At 41.7% G+C, this 26,841-nt stretch overlaps 1 protein-coding gene, 1 long non-coding RNA gene and 1 pseudogene across 2 annotated transcripts; all 3 read right to left on the minus strand.

Annotated features, from left to right (window-relative positions):
• Window positions 1-14,356: 14,356 nt before the first annotated feature.
• Window positions 14,357-15,861, minus strand: LOC121745862 (annotated as a pseudogene).
• Window positions 15,862-16,252: 391 nt separating this feature from the next.
• Window positions 16,253-17,504, minus strand: LOC121744095. The gene is made up of 2 exons (XR_006038474.1): window positions 16,718-17,504; window positions 16,253-16,481 (listed from the first exon to the last, which is right to left on the minus strand). It is a non-coding gene; the product is annotated as an uncharacterized LOC121744095 (long non-coding RNA).
• Window positions 17,505-25,628: 8,124 nt separating this feature from the next.
• Window positions 25,629-26,321, minus strand: LOC121745863 (putative F-box protein At3g24700). Its single transcript, XM_042139807.1, has one exon. The coding sequence runs from the start codon at window positions 26,319-26,321 to the stop codon at window positions 25,629-25,631; it is 693 nt and encodes a 230-aa protein (XP_041995741.1).
• Between the last annotated feature and the right edge of the window lie 520 nt (window positions 26,322-26,841).

Here is a 26,841-nt window from a genome sequence, read left to right on the forward strand (position 1 = left end):
AGCCCGTGACGAGAGAATGAAGAAGTATTTGGACAAAGCGCAAAGCATCAGCCGAAGTTTCTCCTATTTTCGGATAATCCGTATTCCCAGAGCGGAAAATAGCCGAGCAGATATCTTAAGTAAGTTGGCCTCAGATCCGAGCTCAAAGGCGGAAGAATTAATGCATCGAAGCATTGATGAAGCCGAGGTACATTCAGTATCCAGCTCGCCGAACTGGATGACGCCGATCTTGCAGTATCTGGATCAAGGACAATTGCCCGAGGATAAGAGAGAAGCTCGGAAGATCACGTGCCGAGCTCTTCGGTACGAACTTCATGAAGGAGTCCTCTTTAGAAAGTCTTACCTCCAGCCGTTATTGCGGTGCGTAGGACCAGAAGAGACGGACTACATCCTCAGAGAAGTTCATGAAGGATCGTGCGGTAGCCACATCGGAGCCAGAGCTTTAGCTAAAAAAGTTCTGAGATGGGGATATTATTGGCCAACCATGGTACAAGAGGCAGTGCAGCTCGTCAAGAAGTGTACGAAGTGCCAAATTCATGCAAATGTCCCAAGGATGCCGCAGACCGATCTGTACACTATGCAAAGCCCTTGGCCTTTCATGCAATGGGGCATAGACATAGTGGGACCACTTCCTCAAGCTCCTCGGCAAATGAAATTCCTTATCGTTGCCGTGGACTACTTCACGAAGTGGGTGGAGGCTGAACCATTAGCTACGATAACGAGCTCAAAGGCATTGGACTTCGTCTGGAAGAACATAGTGTGCCGATTTGGCATACCCCACATCCTCATCTCGGATAATGGGACTCAGTTCACCGACAAGACGTTCAAGAATTGGTGCCAAGAGCTAAACATTCAACAGCGGTTCACTTCGGTCTCCCATCCCCAAGCAAACGGACAAGCGGAAGTAACGAACCGGATTCTGGTGAAAGGGTTAAAAGCTCGGTTAGAACAAGCCAAAGGACAATGGGTAGAAAATCTCCCTCAAGTCCTATGGTCCTACCGAACTACACCCAAAACCTCCAACGGTGAAACTCCGTATAGTCTGGTGTACGGCACTGAAGCCGTAATCCCGGTGGAGATCGGCGTACCCAGTCCCCGAACTCTAAATTTCTCCTCAGAAATGAATGACGACGGACTGAGAGCAGAACTAGATCTCGCCGAAGAAAGAAGAGAATTGGCGTGCATAAAAGCAGCCAAGTATAAGGAGCAAGTAGCCCGGTACTATAACCAAAGGGTGAAAAAGCTTCAATTTCAAGTGGGAGATCTCGTCTTGAGAAACAACGAAGTAAGCCGAGCAGAAAAGCTGGGCAAACTCGAGCCCACATGGGAGGGTCCATATCGGGTGTCAGAAGTCCTCGGCAAAGGGTCTTATAAATTGACTCACATGTCAGGAGAACAAGTACCCCGAACATGGCACGTCTCCAACCTCAAGAAGTTCCACTTGTAAGAGACAAAGTCCGGTCAGTCTGTCTTGTGTCTAGTTCGGTCATAGGGGTACATGTTTTTATTTGTTTGTTTTTACTTGTATCTTTTACTTGTCGTTTTATAAAAGTTTAAAGTTTTTTTTCTTTCGTCTTTTTCTTTTTTTTCTCTATGTGTTTTGTCTCTATGTGCTTGTCGTCTCTTACAAATGGTACCAAGGTATATCGTTCTTTAAAGACTGATCCCCTTTTTAGATCGATTATTAAAGACTATTGTGAGTCCAAGCTTCTAAGGAGGATATAAGACCACAATTCAGCTTAACAAGCAGTCCGTCTGAAACGAACTGCAATAAGCCAACGATTGTGCGTCCAAGCTTCCAAGGAGGATATAAGACCACAATTCAGCTTAACAAGCAGTCCGTCTGAAACGAACTGCAATAAGCCAACGATTGTGCGTCCAAGCTTCCAAGGAGGATACAAGACCGCAATTCAGCTTAATAAGCACTTCGTCTGAAACGAACTGCAATAAGGGAAAGTCCGATCCACGCGATAAACCTCGCCGAATTAGGACGACTGAGTTCGGTCAAAGAAGTTTACCTCATAAGACCGAGGACGACCATGTCTAGTCAAAGAGGTTTACTGCATAAGACCACTTCGGTTAACTGGGAAAGTCCGATCCACGCGATAAAACTCGCCGAATTAGGACAAGGGAAAGTTCGATCCCGGCGACAAAAATCGCCAAATTAGAACACAAACCAAGTCCGGTCAAAGATGTTTATTTCATCAGACCAAAGACGAGTCCGGTCAAAGATGTTTATTTCATCAGACCAAAGACGAGTCCGGTCAAAGATGTTTATTTCATCAGACCAATGACGAGTCCGGTCAAAGAAGTTTATTTCATAAGACCAAGGACCAAGTCCGATCAAAGAAGTATACTTCATAAGACCGAGGACAAGTACGATGAAATTTTTTCGCTAAGCTGTAAATACAGTGTTAGAGGTGGAGACAAAATTTCATTTTTCAAATCTTGTTCAGCATACAACTCCGCTACCCTACTATTACAAAGGACTATTCTACTGTCCGGGGTTGCTAAAGTTGAGCCACCTATTCACAAAATCCTCTGGAAGCCGAGTTCGGTCGTTCCGAGCAGATGAAGAATAAGCAGGTCGACGAGATGCTATCCTCGACCCAACGCCTCTTCCCCGAGCCCGAGAAGTCCTAACACCTCGGCGATGAAGAGTCTCTGCAATAAGCATCTGCTGATCTTGCTCGCTCATAGTCACAACTCCTCGGCGAATTTCAGTCCGTCCCTGTCTTGACGATTCCGGTTGCTCCTGAGCCCGTTCTCGTCTAGACGTTTCCGGCTGTTCCGGAGTTCGTTGTTGACTTGGAGTAGGATTTTGAACAAGGGAACCAGAGGTTTGATCTGGAGTGCGAGCATCTGTTGGCACGATATGCCGAAGGAATCTTTCTATGGGGGGGCGCCGAGAAAGAACAATGTTGTACCGAGAAGCCCAACGCCGTAGTGATTTCACAACTTGTTGGCAAGCCGAGCTCTCCAGCGCATTGTTCCTCCGGAGTACAAGATATTCCTCCCACAGTTCGTCAACTCGACTCTGAACATCTGATATGGTCAATCCCCCGCGCACACGGATGTAATCCTCGTACGCAGTCCTCTCAGCAATGGTCGTATTCAGCTCGGCCTCCAGATCTTTCTTATCGGACTCTATGTCCTTGATATCGGCCTCCAGCTTCACTAAACGAGCCAGAAGCTCGTCATTCTTCGTCTGATCGGCTATAGCTCTTCTCTCAGCTTCGTCTAAAGCCGAAGAGTACAGCCGTTTCCAGTGAAGTATCTCCATCTCCTTGAGTACAAAGCAGCTATTAGTTCGGCAGCTATACCGAGCAGATAGTAAAATACAACAGGAATAAAGGCGAGTACGAAAAGCTATACGAAGACAAATGTAGAGAATTTTTCATTCACAAGGAAAATTTTTTACACTAGGGCTTCAAGGCCATTTTACAAGGAAGAACCTAGACTAAGAGAAGGGAGACGAAATCATACTCCGCCTGCTTCGTCTCCGGCTCCTCGGTCTGGTACAGCTTCCTTCTCCTGGGCTACCTCAGCCTCGGCCTCGCCTCCTGCCGGCCTCGCCTCCGCCTCCTGATCGGCCTCCTTCTCCGGATGCCCGGCCTGATCGACTTCGGCCTCCCGCTCCAGCGGCTCGGCCTCACCCTCTCCGTTGTAAGTCGAAGCGGGTGAAACGGGTCCCACGGAGGCAAAGATAGCCTCCAGGTTCTCGTCCCGATCAGCTCGACAACTCCGGACTCGGTCTGCAGAAAGCAGGACCGAAGATGAAGCGAGCTCCTCAAGGAGCGGCAGATTCTGAAGCCGAGCTGCTATCTCTCGGCTGTACAGAGGCAGCACGACGTCGGCCCCCTGCTCGCCCTTATCGGCAATTAGCCTTACCAGGCTACCGACAAAGGCCGAGAACTGGCTGCTCAAAAAGAGTTTCTCCGTGTAAACACGGAGAGCCTCCCCTTGGGCAACCACGGCAGCAGCATCGCTCCGCTTCGCCTGCTCTCGCTGGATGACGAGCTGGTTTTTGGCAAACTGAGCTTCATCCTGGGCCGAAATCCTAGCAGCTCTGGCCTTCTCAAATTTAGCCTCAGCCTGTTCGGCCCGATGACAAGCAGCCGCCAACTTCCTCTGCATCTCGGCATAGTCATTGGACGCTTTGGAGAGTTCGACGGCGACGAGCTTGGAGAGCATATCATTCCTCTGAAAATGGATAAGGAAAAAAGTTAACAGAGGGCACCAAAAATACAGGACAGAAGCCAAGCCAAGGAATCAAGAAGACAATTCACCTCGGCGAAGTCCGTGGGCCATAGAAATGGCTCACAGATATGCTCCGAAGGAGGCGCCAAGACCATGTCTTTCTCTGGCGCTCTCGGGGGCTTCTGGGTCTTCCCCTTCCTATTTGCCGAAGTCGACTCCGGCTTCTTTGGACCCGAAGAGGTCTTTTGCCTCTTCGGATTCTTCTCGGCATCAGGCGCCGAGCTGGTAGCCTTCTCTCTCTCCGGCTCCACAAGCTCGGAGGACTTTCTGATAGCCTTATTCAACATGAACACTGCCAAAAAGCAAGAAAGCAAAGTCAGATTTTCTTCGTTAAAGCAGTAGAGCATAAAGATAAAGAGAAATCCTCACCCTCGGCCTCTTCGTCCGAAGACGAGATGTCGAACACGACGTCGCCCTTGACGAGCTCAGACTCCGTGTATTGTTTCCTAACTAGGGGAATCTTGTTGAGCTCGCCGTCGAGCTCGTCCAACGGTTCAGGCCGAGGGTGACGGATAACGGACTCCGGCCCTCTCCAGGGAAAACTAGGAGCCGCGGTCCTATCATAGTAGAAGAAGCGATTTTGCCACTTCGGCCACTTCGTTTTACAAAAGGCCCTAAAAGGCTGTAAAGGGATCAAGTAAAACCAAGACCCCTTCCTCTTAAATTGAAAGAATTTAAGGATCGCCTTCAAAGACAAATCCCTTCCTAACCTACGGAGTTCGGCAGCGAAGGCCGACAAGTGCCTCCAAGAGTTCGGAGTCACCTGGCCTAAAGGAAGCTGAAAAAAATCTAGTAAATCTATAAAGGCAGAAGGGAGGGGGAAACGAAGCCCGCATTCTAAGCAGGCCTCGTACACGGTGACGTAACCCTCCGGCGGGGAGTCAGCCCTGTGATCACCGTCAGGTACCACCGCCTTCCCCCCAGGAAAAGAGTATTTTTCGTAAAGGGATATCACAGTATCCTTACTCAAGATACTGTGAAAATACTCTACGGTCTTCTCCCCGGATTCTTTCCGGCTAGAAGACCCCTTACCCCCCTTTCCTAACGCTACCCGACTCCGAAGAAGAAGAAGAAGACATTTTTCTTACTTTTGAAGGTGAAGATAGTCTGAAAAAAATTCTTGAAAGCGGAGAGAGAATTTTCGCAAGAAAGAGAGTATAGAAGACGCAACAGCAAAAGTGCTTCAATGATGAAGAAAGAGCGTATTTATCAGATACGGGAAAGATTTCGAAATCGTTGCGCCGTTTCGAATCCCACCTTTTCAGGAATCAACGGCCGGATTTTACTGTCGCATTTAATGCAGGCATGCGCTAGGCACGTCCCCTGACGTCAGCCTCCCCCTTACCGTTATCCAGAATGCCGAAGTGACTCACCTCGCCGAAGTGATCCACTTCGCTTTTCGGGGGGGGTAGTGATGGGGTACGAACTAAACCCTAATGGCAAGCCCAATAACAGTGACGGCCCATCAGCCCAGAGCCCAAGAAAGAGTATCTGTTCGGCATCAAAGAGTTCGGCACGACCAAAGAGTTCGGCACGACCAAAGAGTTCGGACTCAGCCTACAGCTCGGTAAAAGCCGACCAGTCAAGCTCTCCTCTCAGATCGGCAAGAGCTGATCGGTAAAGTCCAGCAGTTCGGTCTCAGCATTCGACCGAACTAGGAGTTGGTGGACTCACGAAAGGCCTCCACGACCTCCACTATACCCACGATCTTTTTAGTGGTATGAAGCAGTTATTGAGCAGTTATTGCTCACCCACGATCTTGTTAGTGGGGCTGCAAACCACGATCCTAGTTCAATGTATAAATAGAACTTAGATCTGATAGAAAAGGGTTAAGCTCTCTAGAGATAAAATAGCATATAGCAAGTCTGTATTGTAAGCTGTATTTTCGCAGATCAAGCAATACAAACCTGCCCTCATTTCTCCCCGTGGACGTAGATTTACCTCAGTAAATCGAACCACGTAAATTCATTGTGTCATAATTCTCTACCAGCATTTACTAACATCAATAATTCGCGGATCCATCATGTATCTCCCCATCCAATTCTCTGTCTTGGCACCTCTTGCTTTGCACATACACTTACGTATGTCTATCTCTCTGCACGCGGCTGCTTTCGCCTCCGCCATTGCCGGATTATGATGTCACTATTCTAGTTCAGCCTCTTAATTGAGTGAGCAACCTCCCTACACCTCTATATCAGAGAGAATTTTGACGATTTTTGCATATTGTTGTTTAAAGATGTTGAAACTGAGTTTTGTTATGCATTCTTGGGAATATTTACTACATGACAAAATAAGAAAAATGAAGAATAGTTTGATACTTTATAGACCAAGTTGTTTAAATAAATTTGGAACTAGTGTTTGTATTATCTTAACTGTATTTTGTTTATAGATTTTAGTTGGGGATTTAGAGCAAGGGTATAATCTTTTAAAAATATGATAGATATTTAGAGTAACATAAAAAGAACATGTATTATTATATTTGAATTAGTTAGTATTGATGTTGACATACGAAATATATATGTTAAAAGGTAATCTTGACCGAGATGTAATACAGGGAATGAGAAGAAGCAGGCGTTTTGGAAATTGAGGTAGTATATTCTTTATTAGATCTTAATTTCGGAATTAAGTCTACGTAATTGCATACTCCATATATTAGTGTGTGCTAATTAGTGATAAAATATATGATCCGAGTATGTTGCTTATGGCGTGCAATATGTGAGTTCTGGATATGTAAATTTGTGATGGTATTGAGAGAGTTGGAATGTTAATCTGTTAATTTGGTATGATATGGTGTGAAAAGAAGTTGATGATCTATGATGTTAAAATTATTGGAATTAGGAATTTCGATGAAAATGAGTGTACTTGACTGTGTTTATGCTTTGTGCTTGAGTGTGTTCTGCGGGTACAATTGGCATGCCATAGGACAGCAGCGCTGCATTATTTGCGATCACTCGTCTTCTAGACAACCGAAGCGAGGATCGTCTGAAATCAAATCTGATATGTATATCTGTCTGCACCTTAGATGGGTGGTCTGTGCAGAGTCCTCTCGAGGACAAAATCCGTGTCTACATCTGATTCTGTTTCTGATCTGGTCCGCGTACCCTAGTATGTCACTAAGCACTTGAAGGGGCTATATGTGTTTGAATATGTGAAAATGTTGGTGATCTGTATAGGTTTTGGTGACCGGATAATATTGTTATATATTATGTGTTTCACTCGTTAATTGTTGTTATGCAATTTATTTTGTATTCTCATATTTGATTTCTGAGTTGATGTTGTTATAAACTTTTGGGGTAAACTGAGATCAAAGATTGGCGATATAAATGTAAGATTTTATTATTGTTCGTATCTGATATTAAATATGTGCATGGAAATAACGATGATGGTTTTGGAGTGTTTTCATAATTAATCGTGTGAATATATAGGTTGTATAGCGAGTACTTAACTTCAGAAATTATGTTCTAATGTTGAGTATACTACTGAGCTTGTCGAAGCTCACTCCCTCCCTTTCACCCTGCAGATTAGGTGGTCAGATTAGCTCCTTTGCTGCACAACTACTCAAGTCGAGTAACTACCTAAGCTTTCGTGTTTGAATGATTATTTTGATATATTAGTTGTGGCATGTATAGGAAGTGTAATGTATTTGAAACGTCTTAATCTTTTCATACACTTTTGTTAAACATGTATATTTTTGTAAAAAGTTATCCAGGTTGTTTATATATATATATATATATATATATATATATATATATATATATATATATATATTTAGACGTTATATAGCAGTTTGTCTGGTTATCAACTAATGGAAAATAATTCATCTATAAGCAGATAAAGTCCAGAATTTTCTGATAATTAGATGATTGTACCAAAATGTGACATTACTTATTCGATTATTAAATTAATCAGATTAGGGGTGTTACAAAGGGAGCAGTAATTTTTTCCGACAATTTACTATTTATACAAATAAGAAGTGATTGATATTATAAATTCATTATATTCTCCCGGTCCACAATTAACCGACATCAATGTGGTTATTGCTTTATAAAATGGTTTTATTTGTCCTTTACATTATTTTATATGGTCTAATCAGCGTGAGAAATTCGTTACCTGATTATCCGGTAATCATATCAAAATCGGCTGTTTTTTGTTTAAATTATGATTTAAATTTGATTTTGGTTATTAAATTTTGATTCGAAGCTTGCATAGAACAAGTTCAATACAAAGGTGAATGCTTTCGTCAAGAGTTGAATCCAAAGAGCATGCATAAGCAGTAAGTTCTGCCACTGCCTTCTCCAAATTAACGACACGCAAGAGTCTGATCCTAAGGAAGGTGTTCCAACCATCACTCACCGCACACCAATGGTTATTATTGAGTAAAGACAATTGAACACAAAACTAACAAGAATCAAGCGAAAAAGGATGACAAGAACTTCAATTTAACTAAAAGAAAACAATATTCGAAGAGGTCCAAGACAATCCTACAAAAGAGCTTCAGTCACAACTCAAAATGAGCTTACATTCTCCATCACAAAACTCTTGAGAGAGACAAAGCTTGAAGCAAGGATGGTCGTAGGGATGTAAGTATCAAGATCCTCTCGAACCACAATGTCATAGTCAAAAGTTTTCGACTTGTTGGAGTAGTAGAATAGCTTTCCATCATCCGATTCCATGAAAATGTCACCATTTTCGAAAATTCTTAATGGCCAAACATGAAGACAAAACACCAAGGGGATCAAAATCGAGGATGATAAATTTCTTTGCCCAACATTGCTCATATTCATTCATCAACTAGATTACAATCCTATCATCGATTGAAAAATCGCTTACACAGATGCAATCCCTCAAAACACAGAGTGACATACCGAATGTAAAACCTAGAGGAGGAGGTGCAGAAACGGCGCTAAAAAGTTTGGTTGCAAGATCAAAGCAAAGAATCCATCTACCAAAGGGTTTTGTTCTTTTCTCGATCGTCCAATGAAGATTTCCATTCAGATATACCCCTCCAACATCTTCATATAATCTGAGCGACCTATCAAACCTACCAAAGGGAACTTTTCTCCATGATCCGGTTCCAACCGTGTATACTTGGCACTCATTTTTGTACTTGTCTGGTAGTAGTTGTTCACCGAAAATCCTAACAACCTTATATTGGTCTGTCATCCTGCTAACTCCAAATCCAAACGTCTCCATGCTAATCGAATCTTTTGGGGAGGTTTGTCGATGACAAGGGAGCTTGATATAGTCACGTGTGATTGGATTGCACAAGATAAGATCACCATGATCGACGCCACTTAGAAAGATCAAACCATTAGCTGAACTATGCATTGGCTCATCAAAAGGAAGTTCGAAGTTGAAGGCTACATTCCAGGGATGCTCCTCATCAAAGTTGAGGTCAAGCTCATCCATATACTCAATGATTTCATATGATTTCGGGTGGGTTTCAACAGCAATGCCCCAAACTGATCTAGAAATATGTGAATTCACAAACTCAGGAGTAACGAGCAGGCTGAGCCATGGCTTACAAACACACTTGCAGGCCATAGCGACTCGAGTGGGGAGTCTTGAGAGGATAATTACTACGATTTCTGATGGTAGATATTTGAAGAAATCTTGACCCATTTTGGAATTATCAGCAGTTTTCATATCACAACTTAATAACGTCTTCATCATTAACCAAAAAAAAGTGAAATTAGAGCAACACCAAAATAACAATCTGGTCAATGTAACACACTTGCAAGTTTATTTTACAACATCAAAATATAGGTCTCCAAACCCTAACACTATAAAAACTGAATTCAGGCAAATTTGATGCCATTCTAAATTTTGCAGGAACCGAAGTACAAATTATACAATACTAAATCGGTTTTAGGTTATAATTATATATATACAAAAATCTGCATAAACACAATCCTAATATTATAGCATCAAAGCGCATTAGACAATACTTGATTCAGCAAATTTTTACCGCTAAAACAATGTCTACAACAAGCAAAATACATGGATGCCATAGTTTTACAAAAAAACTGAGTAAAATAATCTTCAGTTTGCAGCGAAATCCGAAAAACAAAGGTATAGCAGATAGGAAATGAGCTAAATAAAAGAGTGGTAGAAACTGTGGAGTGTTTAATAAGAAAGTTCATTCCCCTTCTGGTGGAAATGCAGTGGAGACGGCGGATATTCAGAGGGGCGCCGCTGCTTGAGACAAAAGAGGTTGGAATGTTCTGAGATTTAGATTTTACTACTATTATATACTCCCTCATTCCCATAAATTTATGGGCAATTGATTTAACACGAGAATTAAGATAAAATTGATAAAGTAAAAGAGAGGACAATAATAGTTAAAATAGTGTTAGGAGAGGCCAGCTGAAGGGTGAATTAAAATTAATAGTGATGGCAGTTGGAACAAAGATTTGGTAAGAGCAGAGCAGGTGCTGGCGGTGTCATGCAAGACAGCCTTGGTAAGTGGATCACAGGATTTGAAATGAAGTGTGGACTATGCAGTATTGAAAGGGCGGAGCTCTGGGGAATTCTAACTGGGCTTAGAGTCATTTGGGGAGAGAATAACCGCCGAGGGAATCTCGATTCTGACTCTGTGTCTTTAATTGATATTATTAGAAAAGGAGTTAATGCGCAACATCCCTTGAGAGACTTAATCCGTGCGATACATCGAATGATGCAATTAGACTGGAAGTGCAACATCAAATACATACCAAGGAAAAAGAATCAGGTAGCTGACTGGTTCAAAGATAGTCTTAGTTTACATGTAGATTTTCTTTATTTTCTTTTACATGTAGATTTTGTTTTGTTTTATTTTTATGAAAGTAATGACATTTGAGTGTAAATTTCATCAACAATTAGGTTAAATTTTATGTCCAAATATGATAAATTTTAAATGAGACTCTTAAACTGGGATGGACGGAAATTGCAAAACAGGAATCTTAAAGTGGACAGAGGGAATATATAAGTGGGAAACATACTCCACTAAATTATTCAGTACATTTTTCTTTACATTTCTCAAAACTAGTGCCATAACTAAATAGGACTCTTATTGCGGGGCATTTTGTGATTATAGTAAAAGTAGTACATCCAACACCTTAGACTCACTAAGATAGTATAATTCTGTAACTTTTCTATTAATTTTAAATTACGTCCAAATACAATCACTATAGATGTTCAAGACCCACAAACAATTCTGGTCGATCATTGCAACCAGCAAAATTTTCTAAGAACACTACTTCCAATTACAACAGTCAAACAAAAAATCATACCTCTAACCCATAATAGTAAAAAAAATCCATTAAATTTGGTCCTTAGAGATGCCGCTATCCTCGGAGTGATTACCCAAACTTAGAAAGTAAGATCCAGTAGGATATTTCCCATCAGATAGCAGTTGTGGATTATCCTCATTCCTCGATCGATAGATCATTCTGAAGGCCTTTGATTTTGTCTTAGTTCCCACCACTCACCCTTCTTTTCCTTACCCAAGAGAGATTCAGCTTCATCAGAACTGAAGCAACCAATATCCGGATCCGAATCCCCACTTTCAATTGTGTTGTGACAAAATAGAGTAATTGTGTAATCGAGACAAACAGAAACGTAAAGAGACACAGAATTCACGTGGTTCACCAAAGTTGTTGGCTACATCCACGGGCAGAAAACGGAGAACAAATTTTATTCAGATTGTGGCTACAGATTTTGGATCACAAAATTATGTGTTCTACTCCCATATAAATAGGCACACATGAGATCATATCCTAATAAGGAAACATAATCCTATCCCAATTAGGAAATAGATTGAAGGCATACTAAGGGCATCCGCAATGGGGCGGACGATAGGCCGCCCGATGCCTCGGGCGCGCCATCGTCCGCCACTGTAGGTGTGCGGATGATGCCCGATGCATCGTCCGCGGACGATACGCGGACGATAGGGCATCGTCCGCCCACTGTGGGCGACGCGGACGATGCAATGCGTTTTCATTTTTTTATCAAATTTTTGTCTATTTAAACCTCGTTTTCATTCTATTTTTCATACGGACATTTCTCTCATTTCTCACTTTCCATACGGTTATTTCGATCATCTCTCACAAACAAAAATGAACCACGACGACGACTGGAGTACCTTGGAGGGCGTTAGTAGGATCTTGACTCGAGCCTTATTCAATGCCGTTAATGACGCAATGGCGGATTGTTTAGCCGAATGCAACGCGAGCAGGAGGCGGCGGCGGCAGCGGCAGAGCAGATCCCCCCAGGCCTATTCGACGTCGGACATTTGTCCGCCGCGACCACACCGTAGCTCACGAACGTCTATTTGCAGATTATTTTGCCGAGCAACCACGGTGGGGCCCAACTATTTTTCACCGCCGGTTTAGAATGCATCGTTATCTTTTTCTCAGCATTGTCCAGACGTTGGAGTCACATGATGAATACTTCCAGTATCGGGAAGATGGCATCGGTAGACCCGGACTTACGCCGTTGAAGAAGTGTACGGTTGCACTCCGACAGTTGGCCTACGGCACCACGACGGACATGTTCGACGAGTACCTTCACGTCGGGGAGACAACTGGTCGCGAGTGCCTGAAAGATTTTGTAGGGGAGTTGTGGAGGCTTACAGCGACACATATTTGCGAAAGCCGACTGCTGTGGATTGTCAGGGCCTGATGAACCACCTTCAAGGTTGTCGGAACCACCTTCGAACCATTCATAATATGCATTACTCTACCTTCGCCTTTGAAACTGAGTCCCTTACTGTCGAAGGTACTCAGAGATATCAGATTCTTCCTCATCTGTGGAACATGCCTGACACCGTTCAAGGTGCAGAACACCCCATCATGTGTCCTTATCCTGATAGAGCCAATGCCAATCACCTTGCAGACATCAATGTTGGCCATGGTAATATTGCCTCCGTCTATCTGCTCGTAAGTGGCGAAATACTCCCTGTGTGAACATAGATGGTACGATGCTCCCGAGTCAAGAATCCACACATCATTACAGTGTGGCTGTTCATCTGCAACCAGCGTCATACTATGTTCAGAGTTTGTGTCATCAGCTTCAGCCATAGTTGCAGAACCGTTGGCATCTTTTTTCTTGCCCTCTTTCTTTTTCTTCTTCAGGCATTAATTCTTCCAGTGCCCTGGTTCTTTACAATATCTGCAGATGTCGCCGGGCTGGAGACCTTTGGAACCTTTTGAGTTTGACTTCTTCTTTCCAAATTGCTTCTGCCCTGTAGCACATAATCCCGACTCCCGACTTTCTATGGCTGAACTAGTTGCCTGTTGCCGATCTTCTCTGATGTGGAGAGCAGATCGAACATCTTCCAAAGATAGAGTTTCTTTCCCAGTCATAAAAGACTCAACGAAATACACGTATGACTCAGTTAAAGAAACTAGCAGAATTAAAGCATCATCCTCATCTTCTACTTTAACATCAACATTACGCAAATCCAGCAAAATTTTGTTCAAATTTTTTAGATCATACCTTCCTGCATGAGTAATCGGAAGAGACGTTGCTTCAGAAGCAACATATTGGTTAGAGACTTCGTCATGTATAAACTCTCCAACTTCGTCCAGAGGGCAGTTGCAGTTTCTTGATCAGCGATTTCGATGATAACATCGTCAGACAGGCACAACATGATTGTCGAGTGAGCCTTTTCATCTAGGGTTACCCACTCGTCATCCTTCTCGTCTGCCTTCTTCACTTTTCCCTTTTCCGTTAGCGACCCCCACAATCCCTACTGCTTCAGCAAAGATCGCATCTTGATTTGCTATAAACCGAAACTATTTCTCCCAGTGAATTTGTCGACCTTCTCGTTCAGAGCAGACATCTTGATCGATTAACACAGAAAACCTAACAGATGCGGAAATCAAAACCCTAGTCCGAAAACCAGGCTCTAGATACCAGTTTGTTGTGACAGAATAGAGCAATTGTTTAATCGAGACAAACAGAAATGTAAATAGACACAGAATTTACGTGGTTCACCAAAGTTGTTGGCTAAATCCATGGGCAGGAAACGAAGAACAAATTTTATTCGGATTGTGGCTACAGATTTCGAATCACAGAATTATGTGTTCTACTCCCATATAAATAGGCACACATGAGATCTTATCCTAATTAGGAAACATAATTTTATCCCAATTAGGAAACAGATTCAAGGCAAACTAACAAATAGCATAGAAATGCATTCTCTTATCTGTCTCATGATCATACGCCCACTCTAGTTTCTGCAAAACATTTCGATCCTTCCACTTCCCAACGACTGATACCGCATCTTTCTTTGCCTTCCCAATCATGATATCCTGCCACGAGAAAGCAACATCTGTAGTCCTCTTAAGAGCACCATCACTGATATCACCAACAACCACCGTTTTGAAGCACCTCATCCTTGCCTCCTTCAACACCTCCACGAAATTCGAATCATCCGACACAAGAACCAAGCATTCAACCATTCTCCTGTCTATCATATCCACCATTCGGTGCCTCATCTCAACATCAGCATCTTGTGGCTTGACCCAGAATCCAGCTCGTTTCAGCTCATCCGCCAAACCATACCCGACCTTTAGGGTCAATATATCCCTAGCTGCATTCCTATACTTCTCCATCTTGACAACATTCCTAGCCACCAAATTTAGCCTCCTCTTTCCCCTTGCAGACTCGATCTGATTCAACCGTTTCATCTGCTCGCGCTCATGAATCTGTCTAAAATGATTAATGAACCTCTCATTGTTGTGAAATCTTCTCCTACAGACTTTGCACATATATGGCTCCTTCGGCATCACATGCCCTTGTTTTCTAATTGATTCAGTGATTTCCTCTCTTTCCTTTGTTCCCAAATCGCAGGAGGAACGTAGCTGAACGCATGACGATTAGCATATGCAATCATGTACTTAACTAAACCAAATTGTTGAGCAACCTTCTTTATCCTAATTGCTGCACATAAAGAGGAAATGATCTCGGTGGCTTGTTATCCAAATCCCAGAAAACTGCAATATTTGTATCCTCAATATTCTGCTCCAAACCCTTTAGAGTTTCAGAACCATGATTTTGATAGAAACTGAGGTATAACCATCACATCCGCAAATCGAATAACACGAGGCTAAAGATCGAATCTTCTCGTATAAATGTAACTTGTTGAAAGTTGTATGGTATCTAGTTGAATTCAGCATATTCAGAGGCTCTGCTCTAATGCGAAAACAAATCGACAAAGCTAATCATAATCAGAAAGTGATGTAATTTTTGAAATCTCTCAAGTAGAGACATAGATGTGCCTCAATTTTACTTTTATACAAATCACACACTAGTGTAGAAAATTGAGAAACTTCTCATAAATCATAGTACTCCTAATAGTTAACCACACTGATCATAAAGGAAAACTAAATTAACTTGTTAATTAGATTTAAGATGGAAATTTCGATGGTCAATATAATTTCCTCAAGAGTTTAAATGTTGTGAATGTGCACAAAGCTCGAGTTCAGCTCAATCGATGCAACAAGTATTGAGTTGGAATATTACCATTTCTATGGAAAATTGGATGAGGAACCCTTCATCCTTTTACCGCCTGAGAATGAGAGGGGAGGCTTCGGGCGACGATGGCGGTGGCGCCATTGGTTAAAACAAGGGGTGGTGAAAATAGTAGTCATGGACTTGGCCTAATCCTACTTGAGTTTTGTTTTGGGGCAAAATTAATTTTTTATTTTTGAGGCCCCATATTTTAATTATTATATTGGATATATTATTGCAAGTTATAGTATATCTGTAACGCCCGTACTTTTAAGTACTAATTAAAATATGTTCTGAAGTAATGACGTATTTTATTTAAATAATGAAGTTTTCTAGGAGACATGTTTGAAAGTCTCGTTGAAGTAATGACGTTGATGTTGCTATGCTTGGCATGATTGAATGAGATGGTTGAGATGAATTTTATGGTGTTTGAAACAACACCAAGTTACTATGAGACAAATATAATAAATTGTCTAAACAAAAGGAAACGAACAAAAATAAGAACTTGGGCGGATCCAAATAATTATAAAGAAAGTCCAATGTGTTATTTTACATTTTGGCTTTGGGCTTGATTTATTTACAACAAAATAAATCATTTTGGGCCTATGAACTTCAACAAATAAATAAAATATGAGAGGTAGATTTTGAGCCCAATTCTTCCCTCTTCCCTACCGCCAACTCTTGATCTTCCATCTTCCATGACCTTCCATCTTCCATCTTCAATTCTAAACATCAAAGGTCACCCAAGTTTAAAAACATTAGTTTCTTCACTTCAACCTACACTTTCACATCTGCAAAGTAAATCGAGAGAGAGAAGACAGAAAGGAGGAGTCATAGCTATTGCAATTCAAGTTCTTTTCCCAGCCATTGGTAATTCCATTCACCGTGTTTTCAATTTCAAAACTATAATGCAATTGAACTTATAGTTTCTTGGCAGATAACTCAATCAAGAATCAACAACCTCATCCTTTCTTGCCAACTCGTGCGGCAGAGGTATACTTTGATACTCCCCACTTCCATCCTTGCTTCACAAACATTCATATCATTTTTGTAGAATACACAATCTGCCAAACTCGCCTCCCACATGAACAAATCCAACAATAAACACCAATCGAATATTAAATCAACAACCAACTCAATGGAACACCACAACTGAACATCCCTCGGTAATTAATCGAAAATGCGGAGAAGAACATAAGATTTGTAAAAGAAACTTATCTTTCGGGTTGGTTTCGGGGCTGTTCAGGTCGGTTTCAGAACGAATTGGGGGCTGCGGTGATGTCTCGGGGCTGCTGTAACTGCAGCGGCTCATTAACCACGGCGGCGACAGCAGCAGCCTGACCCGGGCGACGGAGACGAATCTGCGAACGGCGACGGCCCTGTGCGACCTTCGACGGTACAGCAGCGTGCGACGGAGGGGCGTGCAGAGGCGGCGCATCAGAACAGCGGTGGAGTCCGCCGGCGAACTGCAGCGATTCCGCACCAGTGACCTGCGTCGAGCCTGGACAGCAGCGGCGATGAAGGTGATACTTCCTGTTCTGGCGATAAGAACGAGGAGATGGTGCTGAGCGACACCACAGTAACCGGAAGGTTGAAGCACCGTAGTGAATCGGTGGAGATTGGGGTCCGATTTGGAATCGGAGGGGACGACAGAAGTTCTCAATTTGGGGAAGAAGTGAGGAAGAGAGAGAGAGGAGCTTGACCGAGAGTGATGGAGGGGGGAGTATTGTGGGCTCCTTTTCTTTAATTGTTTGGGCTACTTGTTGGGCCTCACAAAATTCAAATGGTGGAATAAGATTGAGTCTACTAATTTATTTTGGACTAGAAGTAATTATGGAGAAGAGCTTGGAGCTCGAAAGTTGATGAATTAATTCCCAAATAATTTGTTAAGTTTCAAAAGATGGAAAGTCATGAATTTAAGGACGCGAAGGGCCGACCGGCGTCGCCCCGCGACGCCTTGGGCGGACGCCGAATAATAAAAAATGCACAAAAATCGAGAAATGAGATAAAAGACTTTAACTAGAGTGCATGCATTCTAAATGTTTTCTTTCTTGAGAGTGATGTGTACTGTAATTTTCTCAAAAGGTGGTTTGCCCGCTCGTTAAAGTCGGATCAAGAAGTTTGTTAAGGAAACTACTAAGCTTTTGAGGTGAGATTTATTACTTAAACTCTTTATATGCAATGATATGTATATGGTGAGATAAGGGTGGTTTGAACGTTATGTCATGCCGTATTTTATATTTTGAATTGCCTATCTGATTGTCTACTAGGATAATGTCCTACTAGACTTTGATGGTTAACGAATTTGGGTCTGACTAGGGAGTGAGTCCCTACTCAGACTTGTGCACTGATGGGGATCGTGAGCCGTCCTATGGGTCGGCCGGTCCAGTGATCGAGTTTATGGCCACATTCTCGTTTCACATGATGGTTCAGATATGGTACATGATGGGGGATGAGGATGATAATTGCATGCAGGCACCTTTTTATGGAAATGATTTTAGTGTTTCTCGGCATTTTAAAGTAAAACACGAGTTTCACTCAACGGTGGCTTGACATAACTTTATTGATAAAATGTATTTTTGGGCATGAGTTCACTGAGTGCATCAAATACTCAGCCCCTGCATATGTTTTCCCTATGTGCAGGTTGAGCGTGGACGGGGGACGGAGGATGTTGAGTATTTGGACGAAGACAGTATTCAATAAATGTTCCGGTTGCTATTGTGTCTTCATACATAGTAGTAGCCAACTCTCAAATGCTTCCGCTATGCCAAGTTTTAAAACTCTGATGTTTCTGTATTCTGTTGGATTATTTTCATATGAACTTGATACTTCGTGATTTCAACTATTATCTGGTAATAAAGTTTCACCTTTTGATCTACATGTCGAACCCCTTGATTGTTTTCCCTTTTCTTTCCCGCTTCTTAATTCCCCCATTAGTCACGACCCACCGTACTTTCTATCCTTAGGAAGTGCGGTCGTGACAGAATGGTATCAGAGCAACTTTTCCTTCCGCTCTGGACCGAGAGTCTTTTATTCAATCTAGTCTAGACTCGTTTCGCTAGACTAAAAGAGTATTCATTGAAGACTCAACAATCCGTCTCGCCGCGCTCAACGAAAGAGAAGGTAAAATGTTTTGAAATGAGAAATGTTTATGCAATTGATGTTGGACGTGATAACGAATGGAGTATGATTTGTAATATTATGAGATGTAGACTTCAAAGGCCTTAGATGTAGGCTAAGTCATATACGCCCGGACTATACTTTTTATTAAGGCAATGTATTTATCGATGGAATGAATGAGGCTTAGAAAAGAGCGAATTCCAAGTGGTGAAAATTTGGACAATTGTACTAACGCGTGTGTTAAACAGAATGTCTCCCAGACGCGCAGCAGTTCATCACGAAAATGAGGCCAGTAATGAAACCCAGAGTAGTGTGGGACCCGAAGGACAACCACCACCACCACCACCGCAACCAGAACGAAACATTGAAAAGGAATTTCGAAAAGAATGCCCTCCGGTGTTTGATGGAATGTGAGATCCGACCAAGGCTGAAACATGGATACGTGCCATAGAACGTATATTTAAATTCCTAAGGTGTACCGATCAGGAACGTCTATCTTGCATGATCTACCAGCTCACTGGGTCCAGAATATATGATAAGTACATTCCGAGGAGTTACCGTAAGGCTAAAGAAGCCGAATTCTACAATCTGAAGCAAGGGCGGATGACAGTAACTGAATATGACCGTGCCTTATGCGATATGTCTCGATATGCACCAGAGCAAGTGAATACTGATGAGAAGATGGAGGAGAAATTTTGTGCTGGTCTGAGGCACAAAATAAGAATGGCCATGGCATGCCGTGGAAGGCTTTCGTATGCCGAATCACTGTCTCGTGCTTTGGATGTAGAGTAAGCAATGCCATGAGAAAGGACAACAACGCCTACTACCCCAACACCACCTACACCACAACAAAATTTCCGCGAGAAGAGAAAGTGGGCTGGGAACCGAGAATCCCTCGACAACAAAAGGTTCCAAGGTACCCCAAACTCTGCACAGGGCAAAGGAAAACAAGCTACTCCCTACCAAGGTGGAGAGTACCTTCAGAGAGCGACTCCCTGCGCCAAGTGCCAATAGAATCATTTGGGTGAATGCAGAATTGGGACTAATGTGTGCTACAAATGTGGTGGAGTTGGACACTTTGCCAAAGAGTGCCCGAGCAACAACAATGCTTGTTATGAGAAGGCTACATGAGAACTCGAGAATAAAAGGAAAGTACCCGAGTTGTTTGTTAGAGACTAGCAAATTTCGGGACGAAATTTCTATTAAGGTGGATAGAATGTAACGCCCGTACTTTTAAGTACTAATTAAAATATGTCGTGAAGTAATGACGTGTTTTATTTAAATAATGAAGTTTTCTAGGAGACATGTTTGAAAGTCTCGTTGAAGTAATGACGTTGATGTTGCTATGCTTGGCATGATTGAATGAGATGGTTGAGATGAATTTTAGGGTGCTTGGAAGAACACCAAGTTACTACGAGACACATAATAAATTGTCTAAACAAAAGGAAACGAACAAAAATAAGAACTTGGGCCGATCCAAATAAATATAAAGAAAGTCCAATGTGTTATTTTACATTTTGGCTTTGGGCTTGATTTATTTACAACAAAATAAATCATTTTGGGCCTATGAACTTCAACAAATAAATAAAATATGGGAGATAGATTTTGAGCCCAATTCTTCCCTCTTCCCTACCGCCACAAAAGATGTCACATTTCCTTTTATAGAAAAACTCACTCTCACATTAATATAAATATACTATTTTCTCTCTATCTAACACAAAACATCTCCTAAAATCTCGTGTCATTTCCCAAGTATGTCATCTACTATGGGACGGAGGGAGTATCACATTACTAGTATAAAGTTCATAAAAGTCGTATTTCCAAATAATAATTTTTTTTAAAACAATTTTTTTACGAATTTTTTTCTTAATTCCATATTTATATATTTTAAAACACTTGAACTCGTATATGGTATGGTATATTTGTATCATGGTATGTACGCATATGTCTATTGAAAAACCATACATGCATTAAGACATACAATATCTTACAATATCACAAATTCAGTAGTATTGTTACAATTCAATTAAAATAACCCCGAAATTAAGTAGTTCAGATTGTGCACTCCCTATGTCACATGTCTTGGGAATTGTTATTTTATTTAATAGTGAAAAGAAAAGTATAGTTGAATACTTGAATATGTTAAGAGCATCCACTACGCGGCGCGCCGGCGTCCCGCGACCTGTCCAGGAGAGACGGGTCCGTCGCGCCGCGTTGCAGCATCCGTCCCGTCACATCCCGTCCCGCGTCCCGTGTTGACGAGACAAGCGACGGGCCATCTCGCCACGCGCCTATGCGACGTGGCGCGACCCGGCGTCGTGCGTGACGCCCACTCGCCGGCCCGCGAGTGAGCGTCGTCACGTGCTGACGCAATTAATATTTTTTTAAAAAAATTTGAATTAAAAAAAAATAAAAAATAAAATTTAAAAATTTTTCTAACGGCAATAATACCGTTTTTTTGTTTTTTTTTTAATTTTTTTATTTTTAAATTAATTTTTTTACTCTATAAATACTCCTACACTCATCCTCATTTCACACACAACTACACATCTATTCTTCTATCATCTCAATTTCCTCTCAAATTTCCTCTCATCACAAGATGTCCGGCGAAGGCAACTACGGCGGCACCGGCTACGGCGGGTGGGATCTCAACGCCTTCGGCGATTGGGAGACCATGATCAACACACTGGGCGGTTCCAGTGCGTCGACGCCGGGGACCCAGGGTTCGGCGATGCCGGGGGGTACCAACCACCCAACTTTGACGTTGATGCATATGCCCGTCCCTCCGCCCTGCGGTATTCGCAGGGATTATCCCAGATCCGGGAGGATTTTCCCGTTGATCCAACGCCGGGAGTAGGCCGAGGCTGTGGAGGTGGGCGAGGCGGTGGAGGTGGACGAGGCGGTGTACAACCCCAGTCGGGCGAGGACGAGGAGGATGAGGAAAAAGCGGAAGAGGAAGAGGATCTAGGCCGGCATCCGTACAACAACCATGAAACGCTGGCGGTGTACAACGCCTGGATCACCGTCTCGTACGATCCCATCGTCGGGAATCAACAACCCCGGAAGTGTTTCTGGGAAAAGGTCTGTGAGGTCTACCACCAGATAAAGCCGAAAGGCTCCCGCAAGCGCAAATATAAAATGCTCCGCTCTCACTTTGTCCGAGTCGACCGACAGGTCAAAAAATTCTGCGGCCTCTACTCGGCCGAAGCGGCGCGCTACCAAAGCGGCGCCACGGCAACCGACATTTTTGACGTCCGCTTTGCGCGCCTACTACCAGGACACCCGTCAACAATTCAGATTTGTTGATGTTTGGCAGGCCGTGAAGGACGAGGAACAGTGGGCCGGCGGTTTCCGCTCCAGCTCGGGCTCAAACTTGAAGTGCACGAAGCATACGGCGAGTGGCCAATACTCGTCTTGTGGTGACACCGCTGAGGGCATCAGCTCACATGAGGCTGAATTGCAGGAGTTTGCGGGTACGGTCGGCGATGTTGGAGGATCCAGTCGTGGGCGCCGTCAGCCGCAAGGAACAATGGAGGCAAAAGCTGCTAGAGCGAGGAAGGGCCGAGGCGAATCAAGCCAGGCGGTCTCGGGATCGGGCTCGCGGGGAGGCTCGGACACACTTATGGTGGCGTACATGACCGCCACAATGGCGGACACTTCCCGCTTCTCGCACGCCCAATTCGCGGCCTGGTGGAACGGAATTGTGCATATGGCAGCACAACTTGGCCTTCCGACTCCCCCTCAACCTCGACCGCCTCCGGAGGATGATTAGCCGGCGGAGTAGTTTTTTTATGTTCTTTAAATTTGTATTTTAAATTATGTTGTGTGTTTTTTTATGTTGTGTGTTTTTTAATAAAGTGTGTTTGTTTTAATTGAATTGGGTTGGAAAAAAAATAAAGTATTAAATTAAATGAATAGTAATTTAAGAGACGGAATAAGGGACGATTAAGGGACGGAGGGTTGCAAGTTCCGTTCCTTAGTTAAGGGATGGAGAAATAAAGTACAGTGAGGCTCTCAAATAGTAGTTTAAGGGACGGTGGAGGAACAACGTAGTGGATGCTCTATTAGAACAAAAAAAAAGAATTTAATTTTTCTAGAAATGAAAAGAAAACATTTTTATTGGAATAGATGAAAAGGAAAGTAAACATGAATTGAGTGGCGAGACTAAAATAGAAAATATTAATAGCAATCTATGATAATACATTTACATTTGCATCACACGTGATTCACATCAGAAATGATGTCCCAAATTATTAACTACAGTTTTGTTATCCAAACTCAACAATAGGGCTCAATAATATATCAAGTGGTATATGAGATTCCTTCAAAGAGACATATTCTGTTTAATTAGTATAATAAATAATACTCCCTCCGTTTCGAGATATTGAATTAGTATATCATTTTGGGTTGTCCCAACATACTTGAATCATTTATATTTTTAGTAAAAGTCTCCTTTATTACCAACCCCACTTACACCACTAAACAACACATCCTAAATTTTTGTGCCAAAAGAAATGAGTCTAATATCTTGGGATGAAGGGAGTACCAACTTGTTTTTTATTTGGCAAATTAAAGCTAATCTCCTCTAACAATTAGCTTGACCTTATACTTCCTGTGTACCAGTCTAAGTGAGACGTATTTCTTTTTGTTACGTCCCAACCTAAGTGAGACGTTTCATTTTTTGGCAACAATCAACCCACTCATCTCACCTACTTTATCCTCTCATCTCTTCTACTTTATCCTCAATCTTTCTTTATTCTCTCTTTCTCTTTCTCTTTCTCTTTCTCTTTCTCTTTCTCTTTCTTACTTTATCTCCTCTCTTACTTTTTTTCTCTATTTCTCTTTCTTGCTTACTCTCTCTTACTTCACCATCAATAATTTAAGTCACTAAACACTACTACCAAAATTCTTGTGCCAAAATAGAAACGTCTCGCTTAAGCTGGAACGGAGGGAGTATTTATTATTAGGGACATAAATTTATAAAATTACAATCACCAATCTCAAAGTTTTTATTTATCTTTTTATTTTATTTAGGACTAAAAGTAATTCTAATATATTTAGGACTATTGTTTAGTTTTTATTTTATTTCCATTTCTTATTTTTGTGTGTATATGTAATTAACGGTGTAATACGAGTTTAGAATAAGCCAGAACACTTAAATTTCTTCATACAAGAATCAATCAAAGCAGCATAAAATAGAAAGCCGATTCTGAATTTTAGGATGAAATGTTTAGATCCCAATCAAACAGCAAAATAACTAAGAGATTCTCAAGCTAGGATGTTCAAAACACTGAAACACTTGAGAAATAAATTAAAGTGATGCAAAACAGAAAATAAACTTAAGTAATGCAAAACAGAAATAAACAATTGTATATTCACTCAGAAGAGCAGTGGAACAACCACTGAGATGTTAAAAAGAAGAAACCACGGTGCTCCCCCCTCCGAGCTAGGAGGCAAAGAGCATATCTAGAGTGTGGAGTGGACTTTCAGCTGTGAACCCTCTCTTGAACTGCCTTTTTCTTCAATGTTAATTCCTTTATATAAGATGACTCCAAGCTCCAATCCCTAGGGTATATCCTCCATGATTTGACATTTGTACCCTTATAGCAAAGTGTATCTTCAAATTCTCTCTCCTCTCCCCTACTCCTTGCAATGCCCGCTCCTTATGATAACTCATCTTGATCAATTGGGCGGCCTTTCTGCATTTTCACTCTAGTTTACCTCATATGCGTCTGCTTGCCAGTTTGCACTGTCGAACTGATCCAGCTGCCATCCTGCACACTTCAACTCACGATTTGTGCAGTATCTTCCCCAAAAGCATGTAAAATCACCCAAAAGCCAATGCATGAAATGATCCTTATCAAACAACACTATATTATTAACAAAAAACATAGTGTATAAACTGATGGGGTTACCGCAGCGAAAGACATGAAAAACAAACATATCCTAACGGATCTATTTAGGTGATTATGTATTCGTTTCCAATTTCATGCAATTAAATCTAGATCTATAGATAAAACATATCAAAACCACATAAACATGTTATTTGATGTAGAAATCGTTGATTGTTACCTTTTGATCCTTGAATGGATCGAGGTTGCTTGCTTAATCTCCCATCAATTCATGATTTCTCGACCACGAATCTTCCATTCTATCCCCACGTCCTTTATTGTTCATCCGGGTGGGTGGATCTTGAAGAATCAACAATAGTGAGATGAAATGTTGGAAGAACAATACACACATCAACTTATCTTGATTCAATTCTATGAATTAGAATGAACAAAACAAGACAAGAACCAAAACCCTAGATTTCCCTTTGGTGTGGCTCAAAAATCGAGACAAGGGATGGAGAGAGGCCACGTGAGCGGTGGCTAGGATTAGGGTTTGAGAGTTGTGAATTGTGTATAGTATCTTAGGGTTTCCCACCTCTCTTCACTATTTATAAGATAGACTTCTATCACGCTAAAATGGGGATCCATGGAGTGATTAGATGTTGGGCTAGCCCATTAGACAATAAACTTATTAAATCAATTAACCCAACATTTAATATATAATCTAATGGAATATTATTTTATTCCACTAAAGAATAATATTGAACTTCTATCTAAATCACCAAATTACGAAGAACTTGGGTTCCATTTTATTTTATAATATTTCCCGTGTTTGATTATCTTAATCCATTAATTTAAAACGCAGAATGATTTACCGAATGTATAATCTAGAGGAGGAGGTGCAGAAAAAGTGCTAAAAAGTTATGTTTCAAGATCAAAACAAAGAATCCATCTACCAAAGGGTTTTGTTATTTTCCCGACCGCCCAATGAATATTTCCATTCAAATATACCCCTCCAACATCTTCATACAACCCGAGCGAGATATTAAAGGGAACTTTTCTCCATGACCCGGTTCCAACAACGTATACTTGACACTCATTTCTGTACTCCACCGGTAGTATTAGTTCACCGAAAATCCTAACAATCTTATATTGGCTAGTCATCCTGCTCACTCCAAATCCAAAAGTCTCCACGCCAATCGGAACTCTTGGGGAGGTTTGTCGAGAACAAGGGAGCTTGATATAGCCACGTGTAATTGGATTGCACAAGATAAGATCACCATGATCGACACCACTTAGAATGATCAAACCATTAGCTGAACTATGCATTGGCTCATCAAAAGGAAGTTCAAAGTTGAAGGCTACATTCCAAAGACGCTTCTCATCAAAGTTGTGGTCAAGCTCATTCATAAACTCAATGATTTCATATGATTTCGGGTTTGTTTCAACAACAATGCCCGGGACTGATCTTGAATTCACAAACTTGGGAGTAGCGAGCAAACTAAGCCATTCCTTACAAACACACTTGCGGGCCACAGCCGCTCGAGTGGGGAGTCTTGAGAGGATATTTACTATGATCTCTGAAGGTAGATATTTGAAGAAATCTTCACCCATTTTGCAATTATCAGCAGTTTTCATATCTCAACTTAATAACATCTTCATAAAAAAAAGTGAAACTATAGCAACATCAAAATAACAATCTGGTCAAACCCTAACACTAAAAAACTTGAATTTAGGCAAATTTGATGCCATTCTAAATTTTGCAGGAACCGAAGTACAAATTATACAATACTAAATCAGTTTTAGGTTATAATTATACATATACAAAAATCTGGAGAAACACTATCTTAATATTATAGCATCAAAACGCATTACACAATACTTGATTCAACAAATTTTTACCGCTAAAACAATATCTATAACAAGCAAAATACATGGATGCCATAGTTTCACAAAAACGGCAAAAAACGAGTAGAGTAATCTTCAGTTTGCAGCGAAATCCGAAAAACAAAGGCATAGCAGATAGGAAATGAGCTAAAAACAGAGTGGTAGAAACTGTGGAGTGTTGAATAAAAAAGTTCTTTCACCTTCGGGTGGAAATGCGGTGGAGATGGCGGATCTTCAAGGGAGCGCC

This window comes from Salvia splendens, chromosome 8 (genome assembly GCF_004379255.2).
Source record: "Salvia splendens isolate huo1 chromosome 8, SspV2, whole genome shotgun sequence".
In the NCBI taxonomy this organism is placed as follows: Eukaryota; Viridiplantae; Streptophyta; class Magnoliopsida; order Lamiales; family Lamiaceae; genus Salvia; species Salvia splendens.

Bases quoted from the DNA above. Each gene is read 5' to 3' on its own strand.
- LOC121745863 (XM_042139807.1), bottom strand. From the start codon at position 26,321: ATGGGTGAAGATTTCTTCAAATATCTACCTTCAGAGATCATAGTAAAT.